Source organism: Zalophus californianus, chromosome 2 (genome assembly GCF_009762305.2).
Source record: "Zalophus californianus isolate mZalCal1 chromosome 2, mZalCal1.pri.v2, whole genome shotgun sequence".
NCBI classification, from domain to species: Eukaryota; Metazoa; Chordata; class Mammalia; order Carnivora; family Otariidae; genus Zalophus; species Zalophus californianus.
Window position 1 is genome coordinate 82,330,971 of NC_045596.1, and position 25,654 is coordinate 82,356,624.

Consider the following 25,654-nt stretch of genomic DNA (forward strand, 5'->3'; position numbering starts at 1 on the left):
CAAAGGTTCTTTGTGCCATTTTGTGGAGGCTTCCTCCTTGTGGACTTAAAAGTCATACTTGGAGAGAGCAAGCAGTATGCTCTTCTATTCCAACAGGCAGTTTATGTAGCAGGTGATCATTAAGTACAAGATCCACTTAAGTCAATGGAGCTTGCACTTTCATGGGAATTTTTGCCTACGTGACACTTCGCAATGTCTTCTAGAGAATAGTGGAAACCTGCCTCCCAATGTCCATAATAGGAAAGTACAGATTATAATTGGTTATTATTGTTGTCCGTCACCTTGGGATAAAAGAAGCAGGCAGATTACTTCTAAGGACAGATTCAGTGACCTGTAGACCTTGACCCTGAATTAATTAATTTTTAAAAATCTAACCTTCTTAAAACAGAGTAGAGGGAGTTATCAAAAATTGTGTGCCTTTGAAACAATTAAAGAGAGAGACGCAGGTGAGTGGAGTTTGAGAATCCAGTGGGGGTGATAGTTGATTATTAATTGAGTAGCAAATAAAGGGATTTTTTAAGAAATATTTAGACTAATGTTTGTATACTATGGGTGTGAATCTTTTATTGCTTTAGTAAAATACCTTATTCATTAATTGGGCTCAGCAGGGAGGGGACTCCTTCTTGATCTTTCGCCAAAACTACCCCCTAAAATAGACCAACACACTAAGAGTAGGAAATATAATTCTGTGTCATTAAATTGTTTCTCTTGAAGGTTGCTATTCTAAACATCCAAATCGCATATATTCTTTTGGGAATAATCTTGACTGTGTGTTTTCCCTTCCTGCACTAAGAAAAAAAGTCAAAAAGCAAAATTAAAAAAAAAAAAAAGAAATCACTGGTTTCATCTTCCCTTAACTGTTTCTTCCCTATAACATACTATTTGGCTGAAATACTTTTAGAGTTTCCTCAATACCTATAGAAAAAGAGGCAAAACTTTTCCAGGGTACGGCTTCTGTTTATGCTCCAACCTTGTATAACTACTTACTTGTCTGTATTAGTTCTCTGTTACATTTAATTTTTGTTGTTGATGTTTTGAGGTTGTTGTTCATGTTCGGTTTATAGGGTAGGTATTGTGTTAAATGATTTGCACCCATTCTTTTACTAAATCCTCTCAAAACCTTAATATCTCCATTTTAGAATTGAGAGACTAACCCGTGGAAGCTAGACTTGTGCTCACGTCTAACTCAGAGCTCATCATTCATTCAGCCCCTGCGCGCCGCACCCACCATACGCCGCTTGGAGAACAAAGCAGTGTCACGTACCACTACATGTTATGCTCCTGTCCTCACTTCACCTGGCCCGCCCGTAGTAGCAGCAGGTCAGGAAAAGCCCTCCCCTTCAAGCTTCAAATCTTCTCTTGGCCAGACAATACATCCTTAGAGGGAATTATCACCTAGAATATCTTTTCATCACTCCTGTGCCTAAAATAATACTTTGGACTGGTAGGTGGTAAATGAAACAAAACAAAACACTTTATTGATGATAATAATAATAATAACTATTAGCATTTGGTATTAATAGCAGATTTCAATTTCTGTTCCCTTCCCACACACATTCCTTAAAGCTTCAACCTTTGAAATCTTCCCACACTTCTCTATCCAGACAGTTTGACTTCAGAGCCATACTTCACACTCTGAACCTCCTCAGAGTGGGAAGCACAGCTATCAGAACTGTTCTTCTTTTGAAATAAAAATTCACACCAATTCTAGGGAGTGGGCCAGATCCCAATAACAAGATGGAGCTGAGACTGAGCACATTTTCTTGGATGCCAGAGTTTCATCTGATACTTTACTGAACCGTAAGTCTTAGGTAATAGAGGCGTTAATTAAAAACCGCCTCTTGTAGCACATGAATGACAAACAATCGTACAGCCCTCGGCAAGTAAGTGGGCTTTACTGCAAAGTCAGAGAAAACCTCAGCTGGGCCTCCTCTAATCTATCAGATCATCTAAGCTCTTTGAGATAACTAAATGGCATTGCAACGGGAGCAGCAGGGTTGTGGCTGACAGTTTTTATTTTAAGTGCTTTCATTTGCTTTAGTTTTAGTTCCAAGCAAAATACTCTAAATCCTGCACAGTGCTTACACTTAAAATTTAAATGCAGCGTTATTATATGGCACTGCAACACTGGCAAAAGATAGCCCTTACTCTGCCAATATATTGCCAGCACACCAAAAAAGCTCCTCCCTTATCAGAGCGTATGTGCGTGCTCTCTCTCTCTCTCTTTCTTTCTCTGTCTCTCTCTGTCTCTCTCTCTCACTCACACACACACACACACACACCTGATCCTAGAGGAGGTTAATAAAGACCTGACCCTAAATTTGTGTGTACAAGTAAGGTTTTGTACCTTAAAGCATTGCAAGCATTATCTTGTTTAAGTGTGCTTGAATTGACATGGTCCAGACCTACATTTGGTCAACAAAATAAACGTGTTCCAGAAATCAAACAAATCCGTATTTAAAAAAAAAAAAATTCTCAAATTACTCATCCTTTTTGCCATTTTCCTCATTATCAAAACACAGCCCTAAAACAAGTGATAGTCAAAATATCTAATCATAGATGTGGCATGGGGCACTGACTTATAAGAACAGATGGCCTCACTTTTGCCAGACATTATCCTATCGGGAGCTGGATCCTAGAGAGATCTGAGGTCCCAGGGGAGGGACCAGAGCTGCTGTGGGGGCTCTTGGGGGGAGAGTAAGCTTAGGATAGCAGCTATTAATCAATGATACTGAAACATTTCAATATTTTAACAGCTTATCAGATAAATGTTAACATTGCTAAAAGCTCATTTATATTAATAGGTAATCCTAGACTCATGATGCTTAGAAATAGAGAAGGTTCTAATCTAGTGGTAGACTAGAAGGGTTTAGAAATTCTCACGGGTGTTGGAAAGGGATCTCGGTCTTGCCAATTAACTTTGAATATAAATATGAGTAGTTCTAACCCTGGTTGTCACTAGAAAAATCAAGGAGGGAAAAAGTTATTATATCTTGCATCCCCGTGCATCATAATCTCATTTAATTATCTCAGTAGCCCTGTAGGACTATATTATTTTACTAGGACTACTGTAATAGAGTACCACAGACTGAGTGGCTTCAGTGAGAGAAATTTACTTCTTCACAATTCTGGAGGGAAGAAATGCAAAATTAAGGTGTCAACAGGGCTGGTTTCATTCTGATACTTCTTTCCTTGGCTTATAAAAGGCTGTCTTCTCCCTGTGTCTTCACACGGTTTTCCCTGTATGTGTGTTGTCCCCTAATTCCCTCTTCTTAAGGACACCGGTCATATTGGACTAGGGTCCTTCTTAATGACATCATCACTGTGTCACTTTAAAGACCCTATCCCTAAACACAGGCACAATCTGAGGTTATTGGGTTAGGACTTCAACATATAAATTTGGGGAGCACAATTCAGTGCATAACAGAAATTTAATAATATAACCCCTCCTTGTAGAAAAATATTTATATAGTCAGTACATTACTTACCTCAACTCATCTTGTCAGGGACGGTAACTGAGACCTGGTGTCTGCTCCTGTCGCCTGTACCTGCTAACCTGTAGCTATGATGCACAAGTGCTTCTCTCTCTATGTTGTTGGCCAGACTGGTGTCCATATCAACAATGCCTGCTGGAAGCTCCATTGCCTGGAACATGGCATCCCGCCCGATGGCCACATGCCAAGTGAGAAGACCACTGGGGGAGGAGATGACTCCTTCAACACCTGCTTCAGTGAGATGGGTCCTGGCAGGCATGTGCCCAGGACAGTGTTTGTAGACCTGGACCCCACGGTCATGGATGAAGTTCGCACTGGAACCTACTGCCAGCTATTCCACCCTGAGCAGCTCGTCACAGGCCAGGAAGATGCTGCCAACAATTATGTCCAAGGGCATGACACCATTGGCAAGATTGATCACATCTTGGACTAAATTCAGAAACTGGCCAGCCAGTTCACAGGTGTTCAGGGCATCTTGGTTTTCCACAGCTTTGGAGGGTGAACTGGTTCTGGGTTCACCTCCCTGCTGATGGAACTCTCTATTGATTATGGCAAGAAGTCCAAGCTGGAGTTCTCCATTTACCCAAGGTCCCCCCTCCCCTCCAGGTCTCTACAGCTGTAGCTGAGCCCTGTGGCTCCTCCCCACCAGTCACATCACCCTGGAGCACTCTGATGGTCACTTCATGATAGACAAAAGCCTGTCTATGACATCTGTTGTAGAAACCTTGATACTGAGTGCCCCAACTACACTAATCTGCTACATTAGCCAGATTGTGTCTTCCATCAGTGCTTTCCTCAGATTTGCCGGAGCCCTGAATTTGATCTGACAGAATCCCAGACCCACCTGCCCTCCTAGCCCCACATCCACTTCCCTCTGGCCACCTATGCCCTGGTCATCTCTGCTGAGAAAGCCTACCATCAACAGTTCTCTGTAGCAGAGATCACAATATGTGCTTTGAGCCAGACAACCAGATGGTGAAATGTGGCCAGGGTAAATACATGGCTTGCTACCTGTTGTACCGTGGCTACGTGGGTCCTGAAGATGTTAATGCTGCCATTGCCACCATTAAGACCAAGCATCCCTTTATGGACTGGTACCCCACTGACTTCAAAGTTGGTATTAATTACCAGCCTCCCACTGTAGTACCTGGTGGAGACCTGACCAAACTACAATGAGCTGTGTGCATGCTGAGCAGTACCACAGCCATTGCTGAGTCTTGGGCTCACCTGGACCACAAATTTGACCTGATGTATGTATGCGAAGTGTGTTTTCACACGTACACCCACGTGTACGTGGGTGAGAGCATAGAGGAAGGAGTTTTCTTTTTTCTTTTTTAGAAGGGGGAGGAGCAGAGGGAGAAGGAGAGAAGGTTAAATAGGCTCCCCAATGAGCGTGGAGCCTGACGTGGGGCTTGATCTCATGACCCTAAGAACGTGACCTGAGCTGAAATCAAAAAGTTGGATGTTTAACCGACTGAGCCACCCAGATGCCCTGGAAGGTGAGTTTTCTGAGGCCTGTGAGGACAAAGCTGCCCTGCAGAAGGGTTGTGAGGAGGTTGGTGTGGATTCTGTTGAGGAATACGGTGAAGAAGAGAGAGAGGAACACTAATTAACATTCCTTTCAGCCCTGGATCATGTTAGACTTAAAACTTTAGCTTCAACAGTAGCTGACAGGCGTTAAAGCTTTCTGGTTAGATTGTCTTCACTTTTAACTGTGATCATGTCTTATTTTTCCATGTGTACTCATAGAATTTTTTCAACATGTCTCAAAGTAAAGGTTTAAGAAAGAAAAAAATATTAAAAAGTTTATAAAATCTTTTTAGAAGTCAATTTTATTAAGCCTTATTTTATACCTAAAATAATTCCTATTTTAAGTGTACAGCTTGAGTTTGGGCAAATAGGTACACCTTCTAACCCACGCCATGATCAAACTACAGAAATTTCTATCATCTCAAAAAAATTGCCTGTGCTTATTCCCTGGCACACCACTCCCCTTTATCCCTGGCTCAAGACAGACGCTGGTCTGATTTCCTTTCTAGTGTTTCACAGAAATGGAGTCATAAAGTATGAACACCACTATCCCTGGCTTCTTTTTTACCACATGATGCATAATGTTTTTGAGATTCATCCATTTTTTGGGTGTATCAGCAGTCTGTTCCATTTGACTGCTGCATGGTAATCCATTGTATGACTCTACCACAATTTGTTTATTGTCTATAGTTTTGGCTATTATGAAAAGAGCTAAAATGAACCTTTGGTTATAGGTCTTTGTATAGCCAGGACATGTGTTTTCATTTCTCTTGGGTAAATACATAAAAGTGGAATAGTGTGTCATATGAGAAGTATGCATTTAACTTTTGAAACTTTTTTTTTTTCAAGAAGAATCTGCTACATTGTTTTCCAAATGGTGTATTATTTTACATTCCCACTAGCAGTATATGAGAGTTCTAGTTCTTCCATATTCCCTCCAATACCTGGTATTATTGGCCTTAATAATTTTAGCCTTTCCTGTGGCTATGTAGTGGTATCTCATTGGAATTTTAAATTTGCGTTTTCTTGGTGACTAAATGATATTGAGTTTCTTTCCATGTGCTTATTGGAAAATCGTATATCTTCTTTTGTGAATTGTCTTTTTAAATATTTTTCCTGCTTTTAGTGGATTGACTTATTTTTAAGTTTTTTGAGTTCCTTACATATTCTAGATATAAGCCATTTATCAGACGTGTAATTCCAATATTTTCTTCTATTCTTTAGCTTGCATTTTCAGTTTATTAGTGCTTATTTCAAGAGCAGAATTTTTAGTTTTGATAAAGTTCAACTTATTTTGCTTTGAGTTTTGCCCTTTGGTGTCCTATTTAGGGAATCTTTACCGACTCTATAGAAAGCAAAAGTTATAGATGTGGATTTAATGTTTAAATTTATGAGACATTTTAAGTTGGTATGTGTGTAGTATGAGGTAAGTGTTGACCTTAGTTTTTTATGCACATGAGTAAACTATTGTTCCAGAACCATTCCTTTCTCCATTGAATTAATATGGCACCCTTGTCAAAAATCATTTGATATATATGCGTGTGTCTATAGGGAAATATCACATATTTACTTATTTCTGCAATATCTATTTTGTTCTTTTAATTAAATTCTATTCTTAGGTCAGTACAAACTGTTTTGATTACCGTGGCTTTACAGTAAGCCTTCCAATCCAGGAGTATAAGTAGCCCAAGTTTATTCTTAAAAAAAAAAAAAAAAAAGATTTAGCAATTCTAAGTTCATTTTATTTTCATATGAACTTTTGAATTACCATCAATTTCTATAAAAAATGAAAACTGGATTTCGAATGGAATTTTGATAAATTCGTCGATCAATTTAAATAGAGATGACATCTTAATATTGAATAGTTTAATCTATGATCTGGTGTTCTTTAATTTCTCTCAGAAGTTTAACAGTTTTAAATGTATAAGGAGTGCACATATTTTGTAAAATTTATCCCTAAGAACTTTATATTTGTTGTAAAGGGTATATTTTTTCAACTTTCTTTTTTTTGTTACTAAATAAATCAGTTGATTCTGTTTATTAATCTTACATTCCATAAGCATCACAAATCCATTTATTAATCCTAGGAGTTTTTTTGTGGGTTTCATAGGATTTATGCAGATTTTGTCATCTCTCTTTCCAGTCTATATATGTTTTTATTTCTAGCATTATTACATTGGCTAAGACCTAACCCCCACACCCCTCCTGCCCAGAACAATGTTGAATAGAAGTGATAAGAGAGAATATGTTTAGTTTCTAATGTTAGAGAAAAGCATTTATTTTCACCACTTGTATGAGTTAGCTGTAGGTTTTCATAAATGTGCTTTATCAGATTAAATTCTCTTTTAATCCTAATTTGATGAGATATTTTATGATAAGTGAACACTGAATTTTATCAAATGCTTTTTCTGTATCTATTGAGGTAAGCATATGGGTTTTTTTTCCTTTATTCTGCTAATATGTTGAATTACAATGACTGATTTTCAAATGTCAGATAACCTTGGATTCCCAGGATAAATTTCACTTAATATTTTTTATATTGCTGAATTTTGGTTGCTAATATTTAGTTAATAGTTTGGGTTATTTTTGGTATTTATATTCATGAGGGCTATTGACCCGTAGGATTTTGTTTTGTTTTGTTTTTTTTCCTTATTGTAATGTCTTTGGCTGGTTTTGTTATCAGGATAATACTAGCCTGTTGGAATTAGCTGTGAAGTATCCATTCTTTTTATCATTTATGAATCCCTCTTTATCAAGTGATTTTTCTCATGATTATAGTTCACAGTTTACTTCTTTGGGGGCATCTATATCATTTTATTTTTTAAATTTTATTAATTTTATTTATTTATTTATATTATATTCAGTTAGCCAGTGTATAGTACATCCTTAGTTTTTGATGTAGTGTTCAGTGATTCATTAGTTACATATAACACCTAGTGCTCATCTCAACCGTTGCCTTCCTTAATACCCATCACCCTGTTACCCCCTCCCCCCATCCCTCTGAAACCCTCCGTTTTTTTCCCGGGGTCCATAGTCTCTCATGGTTCGTCTCCCTCTCTGATTTCTCCTCCTTCAGATTTCCCTCCCTTCCCCTATGGTCCTCCGTGCTATTGTTTATGTTCCACATATGAGTGAAACCGTATGATAATTGTTTTTCTCTGCTTGGCTTAATTCACTTAGCATAATGCCCTCCAGTTCCATCCATGTCGATGCAAATGGTGGGTATTCATCCTTTCTGATAGCTGAATAATATTCCATTGTATATATGGACCACATCTTCTTTATCCGTTCATCTGTTGAAGGGTATCTCGGCTCCTTCCACAGTTTGGCTATTGTGGATATTGCTGCTATGAACATTGGGGTGCATGTGCCCCTTCTTTTCACTACATCTGTATCTTTGGGGCAAATACCTAGTAGAGCAATTGCTGGGTCATAGGGGAGCTCTATTTTTAACATCTTGAGGAAATTTCATATTGTTTTCCAGAGTGGCTGTACCAGCCTGCATTCCCACCAACAGTGTAAGAGGGTTCCCCTTTCTCCACATCCTCACCAACATTTGTTGTTTCCTGATTTGTTAATTTTTGCCATTCTAATTGGTGTAAGGTGGTATTTTATTGTGGTTTTGATTTGTATTTCCCTGATGGCTAGTGATGTTGAGCATCCTTTCATGTGTCTGTTGGCCATTTGTATGTCTTCTTTGGAGAAGTGTCTGTTCATGTCTTCTGACCATTTTTTTTGACCAGGTTACTTGTTTTTCGAGTGTTGAGTTTGGGAAGTTCTTTATAGATCTTGGATATCAGCCCTTTATCTGTAACGTCATTTGCAAACATCTTCTCCCATTCTGTGGGCATCTATATCATTTTAGATTGGATGATGACTATTTGGAACTTTATGTTGTTGATGTGTTGCTTTGCTGTATTCTGTTGTCTTTATCAAAGATTGTCAGACCTTGTCCTGGGAGGCCTTTAAATATGTTGGGATTTTTCATTTTTTCAGGGTTTGTTTTTAGGCTGTGCTAGGGTTTATCTAGAGTCACCTTTACTCTATGGGTATTTTAGCACGACTCCTAAAGTGTGACTCTTATGGGATCATCAATCAAGGTGATCAATGAGGATTTTCCAATATAGCTTGTCAGACCCTGAATGTCTTTCTGCCCTGTATGATGTCTAGGAATTTTCAGCATACAGCTCTTTTTTTGCCTGGTTTCATGAAGTTTTACCCTAAGTGTATGCACAGTTTAATATCCCATTATCAACAGATAGAAAGTCACCTATATGCAGATTTTTGGAAGTCTTTATTGTAGCTCCTTCCTGTCTGGTACGCTGCTCCACGAGTTCCAGCTATCGTAGTCCCCTTGCTCCAATCTATGTCTCCTCAACCCAGTGTGATTCTCAGGTTCTACTTAGTGGTCCTCCTTTATGCAACTGGTCTGAAATGTGTCAAAATCAGGACTTCATACGGCTCACAATTTTGTTTCTCTCTTCTCACAGATCATGGTCCAGTTCTGCCTTTTGTTCATTGTCTGAAACAGTTGTTTAGTTTTTTAATTGTTTATAGGGGGATGCTAAATCTGGTCCCTGTTTTTAACTATGGCCAGGAGTATAATGCTTTCACCCCTTTTTTTAGATAAATAAACTTAGATTAGAAAGACTAAGTAGTATAGTGATGAGGAACAAGGATTTGGGATTTAGGTTGGAATCTAAATTTTTACTGTTTAAGTAGTTGTACAACCTGGGTAAGTTATGTAACTTTCTGTCTTGGCTTCCTATCTTTAAAATGGATATGCTTATGTTTATGCTTATGATGATAACAACAATAAGAAAAAAGTAATATAATATTAGAAATTATTTCTTACCATTATTGTGACAATTAACTGAGATGATGAATATGAAGTGTTTAACATAATGCCTGGCATGTAGTGAATGTTGGATATGGTGTTAGGCAACTAATGATATTGTCCATGATCACTTCAGTAGAATTCTGACTTCAAGTTCAGGAATGTAATATTGGTGGACATGATAGATGTTTTTGCGTTATTTATCAAAACTGTTTTTCTTTTAAAAAGTACCCAGACAGGAAAATATATTCAGGTCCACCCACAGGACAAATCGCCTTGAAGCAAGGACAAAGTATACTCGTTTAATGAAACATGAGAAATCTAGTTTGTGTTGGTGGGGAAATTTTTAAGGAAAGATCTGTGGATAATCCATCATAAATTTTTAGCTCAGGATAACTATTATTTAATTAACCACAATGATGGATAACTTGAATATAGGTAATAATTAACAGTTTCATAGTTTTGAGACTAGTGTCATCCAAAACATAACTTTTAAAGGACATATCCAGTTTTCTTTTTAGAACCCCACAAAATCTTGAATAATCACGAGTAAGGCTCAACAGAGAAAAATCAGGGAAAGCTAGCACGTTCATCGTTGAAGGTTCGTCCATGTCCTAAGTTGATCCTCATGATGGCAGGTAGACAAGAAATAAGACACAGATTTGTCAGATGTGTAATGGAATATTTCAGCTCAGCAAGGGGAATTTAGAAGTCTTTCTCTGCTGGCTGATCACAGCCACTGTGTCGGCCAACAACATCTGCTTATTCTCAGAAGACAACAGTGCCAGTTAATTAGCTCTTGTTTATGTTTTGACTATTGATAGACTTAAATTATATTCATATTGCCATGCAGAATAAATACATAAAAAGGTTTAGCTTTGGTCTAAATACAGCCTTTCTATTGCTACAGTGACATTTGAACTGAATATCAGAATAAAGATATTAGAATAAGTCAGGCATAAAAATACATCACCTAAATCAGATAATTAAGAAAAATCTGATTAATGATAATTTTGGATTGAAAACAAAATACCCTACTTCAACAGAAGTTTTAAGCTGATTTATAAAAATGTAGACATTATCTACGAAAGAGATTGGTGCTACAAAACGCCACTAATATCTCCGCCAAGTCTTCAATCCTCTTTTCACTTTGACTGTTTTAAAGATTTAATGCGATATTTGTTAGTATAAAGCATATTCTTTATGGAAAATTCTTGAACTAGAACGAATTTCATTCTTTTATGACCATTAAAGAGCTTTCCCTCTTCTGATCCTTTTAAACTCTCCTCGAATAATACTTATGAAAAGTCATGTAAATGTTTTTTCTACAAGCCAGAATAACATATCACTTGTAGTAATTTGAACTGCAGAAAAGTTTGTTTCTTTGCAATACATTCTGTGTAACAAGGCTTCTGTTGAGGAGCTCAGTACAGCATTCTAGGGGTATTGGAATATTTTCCTTCTGGAGACAAATGCTCCATGGTTGGCCTCCTCCAGCCTTTGCTATTCCCATTTAAAGACTTGTAGGTCGGAGTTGATCATAGGCAAAGCATCTTTCAAGGGAAGTGTATGTATTGGATATCCTTGCTTTTTTCTCTGCCTTCTTGCTTGCTTTTTTTCTGTCCCCATATCCCCCATCTCTTTTCTCAAAAAAACACAGAGACACCATTCAGTAATATAGATATGCTTGCTTGGGTGTCCTTGATTAGAAATAGTCCAGATATCAGGAAGCTAAAACCAAGATGATTATTTATATAATTCTTAAAGCTGGAAGTTTTGAAATACACTGCAAAAAAAGACATTTTAAAAAGCAGTTTTAAATATGCCATTCTGTCTTCACTACACTCCACTCACATCACTAAGATAATTCAGCATTGAAAGCAGTTTAAGCAATATAGGTAATCATGAAGTTAAAGAGCTGTCTGCCACTGAGGCTTTAGTTCCAAGGCCTTCCATAGAACTTTAACCAACATGACATTTTGATCCATTGTGTCCAAGAAGTGGTCAAAGTTGATCAGTCAGCTTTCAACAGAAGAATTTGCTCCTGATGGAGTGGCAGCTATAATCGTACGGCATTTTTAGGAAAGTGATACACTGAGAAGTAATATCATAATTATGTATTTATGAAGTGTTGGTTTCTACAAACTGGAGATTTGATGATGATTGCTAGAACAAATCATTGCATTTCTAAAAAAATGCACAGACGCTGTCAACCAAATGGATTATGAAAAATCTCAATCCTGTTATCATCTTAATGAATGCAGTAGAGAGTGTCATAAATGCCCTTACATCCTTGTCACATAGTGTGAATTACAAATAGAAAGACCAGAGAAATGGTAAACTGACTTCCCTTTCATGGAGTCTGATTTGTGAATCCTTTGTTCCTTTCTCACTTATTACAGATGCCTTTCATTAGTGAGCTCTCATATTCAGATAATCAGCCCCCAAATATTCATAATTATGGGAAGACAATACCATTGCCATTTTCACAGTCACATTATGATATTTTTAGTGAGTGGGATATAGTAATTATTTATTAAAAGTAACACATGAAAATATGAATAAAATATCTTTATGTACAAAGAGGCATGGCATGATTTCTAATTCACCTAATATTTAATAATACACTTGCAAATTGTCCCTGCATTAACATAGTACAAAACAATAAATACAAACATCAGGTCATATAAGAATACCAAGAAAATAGGAAAGTCTCCATGGACAGGAACTGTTGGCTCTGGAAACTTTAAACTCAAAGGAACATCATGTCGTCATGAACCCACCTGCCTGGGCTGTCAGGTTAACTGCTCACAAATGTCCTTCCTAAAACTCGATCTCCTAAGGATGTTCTTAAAAAATGTAGTAATGTGCTTTTTCACGTCCCAAATGATAGGAGAGGCCCAGGCTTCTTTTGGATTCTGTGGAATTATTGCATGTCATCTGAACATCACTTTATTGGGACAGGCGACTGGCACAGACTGGAGAGCAGGACTGGGAGTCGGGACTGAGTCCACAAATCGGATCTCCCTTCCTATCCCTGGAGCATAGAAGCTGAAGATTAAGCCTGTGGGGGGGGAAAAAAAGTTCAGATTCTAAGAAAGTGAAGAAGTAGAGATGCTGGAGGGGCCATTTTTGTTCAGAAATGTTAGTAACCTGCTGATTTTTTCCACCCAGTAGAATCACTTGGCCATTTCACAAGCACTTCAAACTCAACACGTCCGAAAGGAAAACACACTACAGCGGCCCCACCCCACCCCCATCCGTGGTTTTGTTTCTCCTGATTTCAGCTACTTGCAGTCAACCTTGGACCGGAAGCAGATGATCCTCATTCTGACCTATTGATCAGAAGGTCAGTAGTAGTCCAAGGCTATGTCACGACACCTACCTCAGTCACCTTCATCTCATCAAGCAGGCATTTTATCACCTCACATCATCATAAGAAAGGTGACTACAGTACAATAACATATTTGGAGAGGGAGAAAAACCGCATTCACGTAACTTTTATTATAGTTTATTTTTATAACTGTTCTATTTTGGTATTAGTTATTGTTGTTAATCTCTTACTGTGCCTTATTTGTAAATTAAACCTTATCATAGGTATGTATGTACTGGAAAAATCATAGTATGTACAGGGTTTAGTACTATCCATGGTTTCAGGCATCCACTGGGGGTCTTGGAACATGGGTACTGCCTGCCAAACCTGTTCCTTCTCATCGCACAATTCTAATCGTTGCTGTAACCTCCATGGTCCACCCAGGCGCTCATGCTGGAAATGTGGACATAGCTATACTCCTAATCTTCCTCATTCCCCAATGCCCACATTCAATCAGTCGTGACCTCTGGAGAAGTTTACCTTCCAGACATTTCTCTCTTCCATTCTGCCTCTTCATCTCCACCCCCACTGTACCTGTAGAAGTGGTGAAGCACTTGTGCTTTGCTTAGGGAATATCGCAACAATTTTTTTTTAACTTCTCCGTTCTTACTCTTCTTGAATTAATCTTTATTAAACACTCAGTGATGTGTTTTCAGCACAAATCTTATCATATTCCTCTTCTGATTAAAGTCCTTAACTCTACCCTATCATTAATGGGACACAGTTCAAGGTCTGTTGATTGGGGTGATAATGTGAATAATGAAGACATTTATTGGCAACTTTTATGCTTTGTTGCTGTGTGCTTATCAGGGGGAAGTACGAACAGACAACTCTCTACTTCTCCTTCACAAGAAGGAGAGAAGGAGAGCCAGGGCTTTGTTTTATGACTTTGGGGTTTTCTTCTTTGCAGTGCAGAAACAACTTTCTCTGTTGGCCCCACAAGAAGCAGGAGATGGAGGCTTCTGTGCCTAAGTGGAAAAGGGGAAGTGGCCTGACCTGACAGGGTTAGATGTTGTCCTGCTGTTGATGGCAGGACTGGCGGTTCCCAAGAATCTGGGTGGGGTGGGCTCTGGTACCAGGGGTGGAGACCTGCACCCTGCTCTTTTATGGAATGGTTGGTGGAGGCGGGAACTTTGGTAAGGATGGTTAGTCATACTTCTGCTTCACGAGGGGGAAAGCCGGACCCTGGCTGCCATGGTGGGGAGTGGTCTGGAGAGCAGGGAGTGGCCACAGGATCCATGTCAAGTTTAGTCTATGGAAAGGATCATAGAACAGAGTATTTCTGATGTCCTCCCAGAGTATCTGCAACTGACAGATGGTCCGGTTTATGCTAGGGCATGGCGTAGCTCTAGAGGGAGCACAATGATCATGCAGAACAGACCCTCTCTCAAATTTGGAACTGATTTCCTGGATATTTTACATCCAAGGTTGCAGGACCGGGTGTCTCCCAAAATGAGTAAATGTCTGCATGACATTAATGAAGGAGGACAGAATCTCATTTTATTCTACTTAGAAAAAGTATTTTATTCTCGTTTTCTGCAGTCCTTGATGATTTACCGTGGAAAACAAGACCTCCCATGATCTTGTGCCCTCTACTGCTTCAGTCCCATTTTCTAGCCTTTCTGACATTGAACTATATCGTCTAGGCCAGTGCATCTCAAACTATGAATGGTGAGGACTAGATTTTTTTAAATTTCTCATCAGCTGCAAAATGATATTTAAAAAAATACAATAACGTGAATAGAATGTTGCAACAATATCAGATTGCTATGATTTTTAAAGGCTTATATTCAGTTTCTATACCTAATCTCACCGTAGAACAGTATTAACAGTTCACTGACCTAGCAGCAGATGTGCATAGCACAGCCCTAGGCCAACCAGTTGTTTCTGATTTCTTTCATATACATGCAGTTTCTTATCCTATAAGTCTCAGCTCAAATGCCATCTTTTCTAAGCAATTAGCCATTAAATTCAAGGTACCATGTCTAACTTTACATACCACTATCTTATTATTTACCATATTAAAGTAAAATTATCTTCCTTATGTGTATTTCTCTTCACTTCTATAAGCCCTTTGAGGACAGCAACATGTCATGTCCCTTTTTATACCTGGTCTCATACTTGGCAAAGAGCAGGACCTCTGTCACTTTTTGTTCAACTGACCCAGACTCTTTTGTAGGTGAGTTCCCAGGTGAAGTCAAGAGTTTGTAGCACCATCTAGGTAAACACCTGGATTTAGGTGAGTAGGCTAATGCTCATGATTAATACTATATTAATACTATATTGATTATTTTTTTCAAGGATCAGCAAGTGATATGGGAACGTTTTCATCAGAGTATACTCCACGTTGATCATCTTTTATCAAGAGATGGAATTTGCTTCTTTAATGACTTTTTTCATTAGTTGGAAGTTTCAATTTGAATGTACCAATATCAGTATTTGCTTCCCTTCCAATGTTATAATCTCTCTAAATTTAGTGTGTTGTCTTCAATAATGACAATGCATGACTTTATGGTTACCGAATGTCTCACAACCCTAAAATTTTATAAATTTATGATGTTTATAAAGAATAAATGATCATTTTTGTAATAAAGTATCATAATAGATTCTTTAACACTGACAACACTTTATAAGCAAAGAAGCAAAATGGTCTTGAAAGAAAAGATCTTTCTGTCGTAAGTTTTACAGATGTGGAGCCCAGTGCAAAGCATTATTAAGAATTTAGTTTAGGGCCATAACTAGGATGAGAAAATAGATCTCTTCCATGATGTTTTCTTTTTTTAGCCCCTGCTATTTTGTCTTAAAATGTAAGAAAAATAATTGAAAAACATGTTAAACTCTTCTGGAAGTTCACAAAAATGCTTTTATCATGGTACCATTGAGAAATGACAGAAGTTGAGCAAATTGTATCTGGGAGAAAACTGAAAATGGGTAACATTCCATACTTCTGAGGGTCTGTGGCATGAGATTTTCATATAAGCCACTGGTCTGTTCAGACTGTTGGTTCTTGATCTGAAACTCCCTTTGCTTTTTTTTTTTTAAGCTTTTATTTAATTATTTCAGAGAGAGAGAGAGAAAGGGAGAGAGAGAGAGAGAGAGAGAGAAAGCACAAGCAGGATGAAGCAAAAGAGGTAGCAGCAGGCTCCCTGCAGAGCAGGGAGCCCGATGCGATGCGGGACTCGAGCCCAGGACCCTGGGATCATGACCTGAGCCAAAGGCAGATGCTTAACTGACTGAGCCACCCAAGCACCCCCTCCCTTTGCTTCTTCAACTGTCAGGAGGCTTGGAACAGAATGGAGAGAGAGCCTGGTGGTGAGGGAGCAAGCAGGTTACAGTAGCTCTCTCCTTTCCTATAGCACAGAATGGGTTGTGGAACAATCAAATGCTTTCTGTTCAGTTTTAAAATTGTCCCCTCCCCCATTTAACATATACCTTGGATGTGTTTGCATGTAATTAAAAATTGTCTTGAGAATTACTTTTGCTAAGTTATATAATGTCAGTGATAGGATGAAGCATAATTTACTTGAAATTTCCATACCATTAGACATGTAAATTGTTTCTAAATGTTAGCTAGTATTCTTTGTATATTAACCTTTAATCACACTTCAAATAATGTCCTTATGAAAGTTTCCTAAAAGTGAAGTTACTAGGTGACAAATGTGAATATTTTAAGTCCTTTGGTGAAAATACTACCAAACTGTTCTTCAGAAAGATTAATCTAATTTATACTTTAAAATGCAGCATAGGATATTATTTGCTTCACCAGTATGACTTAAAAATTAGGAAAAAAATGTTTAAGTAAATTGAAGGTTGATAATTTTTTTGGTCTTAATTCACATTTTTTTGTTATTATAGTAACTCTTCTGTAATTTTATATTACCATTTCTATTTCCTCCTCTATGAATTGCCTGTTTCTGGCCTTTGTTCATTTTTCTGCTTCCTAATATGTATAAATGTCTTTGATATATTTAAGATATTAGTGAAGTGGTCTCATATTTATGCCAAACATTTTCTCAATTTGTTTTTTGTTTCATAATTTTCTTTATGATAATTTTTTTATATTTGGACATTTTAAGTCATGACATAATAGAATTCCTATCTTTTCCACTGAATTTCCTTACATTGTTTACATTTAAAAAAATTTTTAATCAGTTACTTAATAAAACATACATATTTTTCTTTTACTCTTTCTTTTTTTTTGTACTTAGTTCTTTATGCATCTTTCCCCATATAGACATTATTAGCTAATGTCCCCACCTCCACACTCATTATGGACCAATTTGTTCATTTATTGGCATCAATAAAAAAAATGTACTTTGCCTGCTCCACACTTTAGCATAGAAAGTCTGTCTTTGTGACAGCAAATCAATTCCTTTAGCTATGTTATCCTTACCACCCCTTGTCATAAGAGAATTAATCTCAGAAGAAAATAACAGCACATTTACATGATAAATGAGCACAAATATATATAGAAATGCATATCACTAATATATTTCTAATCTTTGATTCTGGTGGCCTTCAAAACTTAACATGAATTATTTTCGCATTAATAGCTATTTTGAAGGTGATACCAGCTAATAGTTGGGACCAAGGTGAATTATACAGGGAAAGTTTAAGCTAAAATAATCCTTTTCTTATTCTTAAAAATTATGATCCTTAAATGGAGCAATGCATCTGCAGTGAAAGGATAATATTTTTTGAAACCCTTATCAATCTTCCTCTTGTTGGTATAAAAGTCTCAGAGATTTTAGAATCTGTTTGAATTGATGCATCAGTACCAATCATGTTTACATAACTTTTAATTTTTTCTCTAATTATTATCTTATTTCTTATATGTGATTTCATGTTTCCACTAGGCAAAGCTTTGCAGAGGGCAAGGATCATAGATTATAAGTATTTTGGAAGTCTTGTCTGCCCTACCAAATCACATTAAATATAATGCTCTGCACAAAATAGAGGATCAATATATGAAGCACCAAGCATTAAACTATTCTGGAATTGGATTTTGAGATGAAAATTTTTAACACTGTGAACTTTCCATATTAGTGTTCGCTGTTGCATACAGCTCCAGACTTCTCAACTTCTCTTCCCAAATCTTCTAGTTCTGATGACTATATTCCTATTTATTCTGAATCTCTGAGTTGATATCTGATTTCTCATTAATAACCTAGAAAGTCTACTCATTGCTTACTACTTTCAAAGTATAATGATTGCCAAGGGAAATATACTGAAAAAAGTACATTGTTACGTAATTCCAAAATTACACAGAAGAGCAACAAAAACTACTTATTTGTGCAAATTAAAAGACATGAAATTAAAGGCTAGGCATATTTTTTAAAGTACAAAAAATGGAAAGGAATGGGAACTGGACAGTAATGATCTCTGTATATTTTTTCTTTCTGACTGAAAAGAAGACTTTGTCTTCCTCCAAACTGGATGATTAGTCACTAAGAGTTAAGCATTTTGATAATTTAGAAAGCATCTTTTGACTAGCCACAAGGTTGCCGAGAAACTATAGCGGGTATGCAAGAAAGCTTTCCATGTCCTAGGTAGGTTTGGACCACCTGTCTCAACAAACTTGTTAAATTTCTCAACTTCTCAAACTTTGCATCTAAAAGTGTCCATAGCAAAAGGATAGGCAGACTCTCAGATTCCTCTCATTCTAATCCACCCCTGATGGCTAGAAAGGGCTAGGGTTGTGATCCTGGTGCTCACGTCTGGATGCCACTGCTCCATCTCCATCTCCGTCTCCTGCTACTGGCCAGAGAAGCATGGCGGGCATCATTTACTCAACAAGCACTCTCTACGCATCTGTAACAACACTGTATTAGTGGTTGGGTAGTAGGCATAGGGAGTGGACAAAACAATAATGTTCCTCCCTCTGGATACTACCCAGAGTGCCTACCAGTGTGGTCAGGTCAATTCTGGGCACATACATATTGATTTGGTTTTTTGCTTTTTTTTTTTTTTTACTCTTAGTTGCCAAAGGGTAAGTTCTTCTGCAGGTTCTAAAAAGCATCAAACACTAATTGTGAGGGCACTTAATCAATGCTTCTTGAGAAAACTACATTAAAATCAGAAGAAGACCTCCTTACCCAATTCTAGGAAAGCAAAAGACAATCCCATGCTAAACCGAGAGGGTTAATTCCACAACGCAAGATCCTGGCTTGAGCTGTTTTACTGAAGTAAAAAAAAAATATATCTGCATTGCACTGACTCCTGGTCAAAGCAGAGGACATGCAGAATAACAGTGTTGCTCGTAACGATAGTTTTGGGAGATTTCAATTATTTATTGATTCATAATTGCTGTAATGAGATTGTTCATTTGCATCTGTTCTCATAGAGACACTGGCCGCCTCTGTCCCTCAGCTAGTTATACAGCAACATTATGGCCCTGTGACCCGCTGGGTATAAGAAACCCTAGCTGAGACTACCTTTTTGGATCACCTTGTTTGAGGTGCTGTGTGTACACTCCACGGTTCCTGCATCCACAGAGAAAGTATATCCTGGTATAGTCTTTACAGAGGGAGGACAGATGGCCCTGCTACCCGCCTTCTCAGAACCCCTTGCCCTGAACCAGCCTTTGGCTGTGATGCACATCCTTACTTCAGTGCAGCTGCTGTATCATATCTTTTTCCTGCAGTGAACTGAAAATTTGCAAGCATTGTCATTCTGGGTCCTCCGTTAGCAATAGAACCCTGTCTAGCCACCACGGTTAGTGTGTATATACTGACCGAGGTAAAGGCAAACTGCATTTATATGAAAACGTTACCAATAGGCAGAGTAAACTGTGTCATTTCTGAGGTGGGCAAGGCAACTGGAAGAATCTTCTACAGCCCCCAACATACGCATTTCTCTGGCAAGTCTTCTTAGAGTTTGTTTTTAGACAAATAGACAATGATGGCTTCCCTGACAAACTTTTCAGCTTATAAAAGTCTGTTGAAATAATCTAAGCTGCAGCACTCTAACAAAGCAGATACTAATGAGCATCTCAGTGAATGAAATTAAAAAAAAAAAACTTACATATTTATTGCCCAGGTGTGGGGAGGATTCATCAAGCTGTCAGTTCTTAGATTTTCCTTGTGCAGAGTGCTCACCTACAAACAGAAGATACGTTTTGATCTATAAGCTCAGAGAGTAAATAAGGATGAAAATAAAGTTTCTTGGCTTGTTTTTTATTTTTCCAGGGAAGTCCAATTTCCCTGCAAGAATGTCATTAGAGCCACAACTTGTCTCTTGGTATTGCTTGGAAATTGTTCAGCAAGATTTATGAGCTTTTTTCCACCATCATCTGTTTTCACCCTAAAGGAGCAATGCTAACTAACTCCCTGAGAGTGGGGTGTGTGTGTGTGTGTGTGTGTGTGTGTGTGTATGTGTGTGTGTGTGTGTTAACAAGAGAGGCACCCTAGGGAATGAGGTATAGATTTTTGCTTTTTCCCAGAACCTAAGCAAAACTGTATGTTTAAACTGCCATTTTATCAGGAAGCCATTCTAAGTTCCTCTGTTTAAATAATTGAGTGAGCGCTTTGTGAAAGTGAATTTAGAGGCCAACATGAACATTTTGGTGATATACAGAGCAGCACAAGGGATATTACTCAAAATAACATGTTATTCCATCAGCCAATACAAATATTGCCCTAGGCTGATGGGAAGCTGAAGATCCCAAGTGTTTTTATAAGCCCCTGAATCCATGATCAACACATTTCACACTACCTGTGTCTTTCAGGTAGATTCAAATATCAACATCAGTCATATTATCCTAAAGCAGTATGGGGCAAAGTTTCTGGCTTTGAGAATAAATGTCACTGTTTTGCTCCAGCTTTTATCTGTGATTTAGAAACCTGTTTCTGGGAACTCTGTTGATGTCACCTGTCACCAGGACTATCATGGGTGATAATAAATAGTGCCAGAGACCAATGAGGAGAACAAATCTGGGACGCCCTAAAGAACCCCTTAGCACTGTGCTCTGAGAGATGCCAGGGACAGAGTGACAGTCCTCCCAGCCGCCTTCCAGAACAACTTTTTGCTCACTATCATTATTTTGCAGAAAGCACAGCACTTCCTGGAATCCACGGCTATGAAGTATAGGAATGAGAAGTGAAAAAAAATAGACACTTATTGAACCCCTACTGTTTGTCGGAGTCCTCTAAAGCAAATCATACGAAAATCATTCCGATTCTTAGTATCTCCTTCCAAGTGCTGTCTAATTGGGAATAGAAAATATGAGAAAGATTCAATCACAATATGAATCCAATAAGTTATAATAATGACGCCTATATTAAAAGCAAATGAAACTCATACCTAGAAAAAAACAACTGGAAAGAAATACACCAATGCCAATAATGATCGCATTGTGTTGGATTTCATGAGTAATTTTTAATTCTTTTTTATTCTCTAGTTTTCCCTATTCTTTATTATGCATAGTGTGGTCTAATATTAAAATGGCAGTACAAGCTATGAAGAGATATTACAGGACAGGGATACATGTTGATTTGCCAAATGAAAAAATAAGTTCAGAAAAGGGAAAGACCATGTACACCGAAGACAGTCAGGGAAGCTTTGGTGGAAATGTAGGGAATGGCCAAACATTGAAGGGCTGAGAAGACAGAGGCTGATCTGTGTATAACTTTCTAAATCTTTTGATCTTTTTGTTCATCTTCACACTGCACATTTCTTTTGTTATTTGTGAAAATAAATAAGCAAAAAAGTGACTTTACACTTAATAATTACCATAACATACTAATTAGTATTGGCATACTAATAATATACTAATAATGTATAATTACCATAATGGTGAAGTGGTGGAGGGGAAGAAGAGACAAAAGGGACAAAGGCACCATCTCCTCCTTCAAAAGAGCTTGAGTTCAGCAAGGAAGACAGGGGTCAGAGATGAATGTTGTCTGGAGAATATGAGTTAGTAAGTGGTTCACAGACTGAACAAGGGAAAAGGCCTTTGTAGACATGCTAAAGTGTTTGAACTTCATCTTAGGTAATACAAACTTACCAGTTTTCTAAGCAGAGGAATATTATAATGAATTCAGATCTGCTTTTTCTTCTTCCAAATGGTTCAAAATCAAGTAGTGCTTTAAAACTAAATTCAAAGATACTATGCTTTGTTTCTTCTGTGAAGTTATGTATTATTTAATTAATTTAAGCAATTTTTCTTCATAATTCTTATAGTCTTTGATATTAAAAATAAGGCAACGTATATTCACTTTCTGAGATGTGCGTTAAGTGGGAATCGTGTTTAAAATGCAACATTGTCACATATATGTTTTTCAGTCAATCATGGTGATGTTCAACTGAGCAAGATTTCTTACTAAAGTTGAGTGGGATCTTGTATGTTCTCATAAAGGACTCCTCGATCTACCATGTTTGGTGCTTATTTGTTTCTGAAAGCAGATTCCTATTGTACTCCAACAACCTTTTTCCTTTACATTAAAGAAAACTCCTAATTTAAATAATCAAATTTTAAACATTTATGGGTTACATTTTCAGCAGAAGAACCCACTTGAGAGAGAACATACATGAAGAAAGCAAGGAATGTGCATGGATAAATACCATGGCCTAATCAGAGGAAACTTTGGAGTAAGGAACTGTCTTATTAGGAGAAAATGATCAGAACAATAACCATGGCTCTTGGAGGCTTCTGGAAACCCAGACACTTTAGCATCCACTGGCATTTCCCCTGAAGGTGGATTGCTGCAGAGCTCTGTTTCCTTGGAAACATGATTTATTGACCTCCAAAATGGCACAATTTATTCTGAGATACAATACCAGAGCTTATAAATTAAAATACTGACCAATCCAATCAGTTCTTATGGCCACTGAATCTCAAATTTCATTTTGTTACCACTTAGGCACATTAACACTGCATTTCTTAGGCCATAAGCAAGTAACATAAAATGTAACAGTCATCAATTCTGAGTGATGGGTAGTCTGATATTTGTTCTATCAAATTCTTTTCTGTATTGCTAAAAATTTTTATGGAGGAGATAGTGGAAAATTGAGCTAAGCCTGTGTTTTTATATCAAACTTACTCATTTCAGATTTTATTCTCGTTATATTTTAGGAAAAATGTCATGGTTGTGCAAAATATGCTTAGGTAGAATAATTGTAACAATGTAACTTCTGTTGAGTGTAGTAGCACAGTTTTATTTAAAAAAGCATATTTGAATACATTTAAAAGGAAGTGAGAGAGATTTGTTGATGAGAGTTTCAGGAAACAGACTTTAGTAAAAATTGTAGTATAAACAACATTTGGAGATCATTATGTTTTAGATTATTAATTCTAAGCTATTGAAAACTACTCTGAATGAGCAATTTCAGTTTTGCCCTATCACCAAATATCTTCCATAGTGATCAGCTAGGTTGACCATTGAGAGATTATCTCATTAAAAGAGGTATGATTCCTAAGTTGAGGTTGGTAGAAATAAAAAGAACAGAGAATAGATTTTATTATTTTCCTGATGGTATTTCCTCCTTAGCCCTGTGACCTGAAAATGTACTTATGATGAAAAGGAATCTTGGAGAATTAAGGGTCTTCTTAACTATCCCCCATAGTCTACTTCACTTGTTACCCCAGTGACTACGGGAGTGGGAGAAACCAGTTTATGTAGAATTTTCCCTGGGCCTTAAAGAAGACTCAGATATTAAATTTGCAACCAGGAAGCAAGGTTCTCTGGAAATTTCCCACTCCGAGTGTCAAATCAGGTGTCAGTTGTCATTTCCCTGGTAGACATGGGGAGTAGGGCAGGTGGTCTTAATCCCAGGCCTCTCCTCACAAGGATAACCAGGGGCTCATACACGGAGCCGGGGGCTCCCATAGCTCAGAGAGCCTGGGGGCTGCAGAGTGTTTTGTTAAATCCCCACCAGAGTAAGGAGAATGCATGAAATTATTGTGACGCTGACTTGCAAGCCACAGGCAGATTCTGAGAACTTTTCTTGGCAAATAGTATGGTCACATTCAGGATCCTTATTTAACACTAGTTCACATGTAGGCTGCTCTTCCCTGACCCCGTAAAATAGGCTTGACAATTTAGTCAAGACTGATGAATAATCGGGGGAATCCTGTGAGTGGTTTACAATTATCCTAATGAATGAATTTTACTCCTTTGCCCATTCAGATAGTTACCTCCAAGAGAACTGTGTGGGAATAAAGGGAATGTGTGCATCAAAGAGAAGAAGAGATACAAGAATGAAGAAGGTCTCTTCATAAGGGAAAATGACTCTCATGAGGGGCCTGGGCACATCTCTGCAGATTCTGGGTACCCTCAGCTTTCAAGGCTTCTGCCTGCATGTTGTAGTTTGTTCTCGTTAGAATTTCCCACCTGAAGTTGGGACCACATTCAGCCTTTGATAGCTTGCTCTTGAATTGGGACAATATTGATTGCTTTTTGTTTGACAGAAGTGTTTTTTGCTACATATGTACAGTGGAGCTTATTATTCAAGAGCTCTCACCTGACATACTGTCTGTATTCTGTGACTATTTTGTATAGGTAAAATGGGGGGCTGAATATCGTAAATGTATTCATGTAACTTGGTATTTAAATTAGATCCACATGGATTGTTTTGTAGAGCGAATTATTTTTTATGTATCTGTTTTGTAATATTGAGGTTTTAAAGAAACTTTGGTCTACTCAAAACAAGAAAAAATCTGTGCTTTTTCATTTTTAAAAGCTGCTTAGCATCTCATTTTTCATTACTCTTGATGCAGATATAATTCATACAAATCACACCTATGTTTTGAAAAACTTATACATTTCAAATCCAATTTAAAAACATAAGAAATTGGAAAAAAGAAATGTAAATTTTATCAAGGGGAGATTGTGTTTTCTCCTCATTGGGAAGCTCAATTAAAATTATATGAAATGATACAAAGTAGGATTTGCATTTTACCTGATGAATCCTGGTTCCAGTTGACTATAGATAGCCGTTACCAAAAATGAAACAAAGCAACAGCAATAATAAAAACCATGTAGTACATTTAGTGTTCTTTCTGCTACTACCACAGAGTAGAACATGTCTTGAGTTACCACCCCTTCTTTGGAACATATTCATATTATAAAAAGCAACCTCTAGAAATACAATAGTCCAATGATCTTACCAAAAATAATATTTCTAGGACTCATCTTTTCCGTATAGGAGAATTTTGCATTGTGGGGGAGTTACTAATTGTCTTTTTCTAAAGAAATTATGCTTTTTGGTTGTGTTTCACCTGGACAAAATCCAAGTTAGAATTTGAAATAACCATTTTCAGCTAATCCACAATCTGGGAGCTTACCAGACTCGTGAGAAATTGTCTTAACAGTGAGAAGCTTCACACTCTCTTTATCGGACTGAGGTCTGTTTGGAACAGAAAACATAAGTCAATACCACCGTAATTAGCATTGTCTGTCTGTGAAAGAAATTATACATGAA

General features: G+C 37.5%; 1 protein-coding gene and 1 pseudogene across 3 annotated transcripts in view; one reads left to right on the plus strand and one right to left on the minus strand.

Annotated features, from left to right (window-relative positions):
• Positions 1-3,567: 3,567 nt before the first annotated feature.
• On the plus strand, positions 3,568-5,103 carry LOC113924452 (annotated as a pseudogene).
• A 7,270-nt stretch (positions 5,104-12,373) lies between these two features.
• EMCN (endomucin) overlaps positions 12,374-25,654 on the minus strand; it is a 94,585-nt gene continuing 81,304 nt past the window's right edge. The window contains exons 10-13 of one of the 3 annotated variants that reach the window (XM_027598331.1): positions 25,518-25,579; positions 25,133-25,156; positions 20,258-20,331; positions 12,374-12,925 (exon numbers count right to left, since the gene is read on the minus strand). In XM_027598331.1, coding sequence (XP_027454132.1) covers positions 20,297-20,331; positions 25,133-25,156; positions 25,518-25,579 — 121 coding nt within the window. In that variant the 3' untranslated portion in view covers positions 12,374-12,925; positions 20,258-20,296. Of the gene's footprint in view, positions 12,926-20,257; positions 20,332-21,375; positions 21,438-25,132; positions 25,157-25,517; positions 25,580-25,654 lie in introns of those variants that run through there. The other 2 variants (XM_027598332.1, XM_027598330.1) reach the window with 2 other exon arrangements.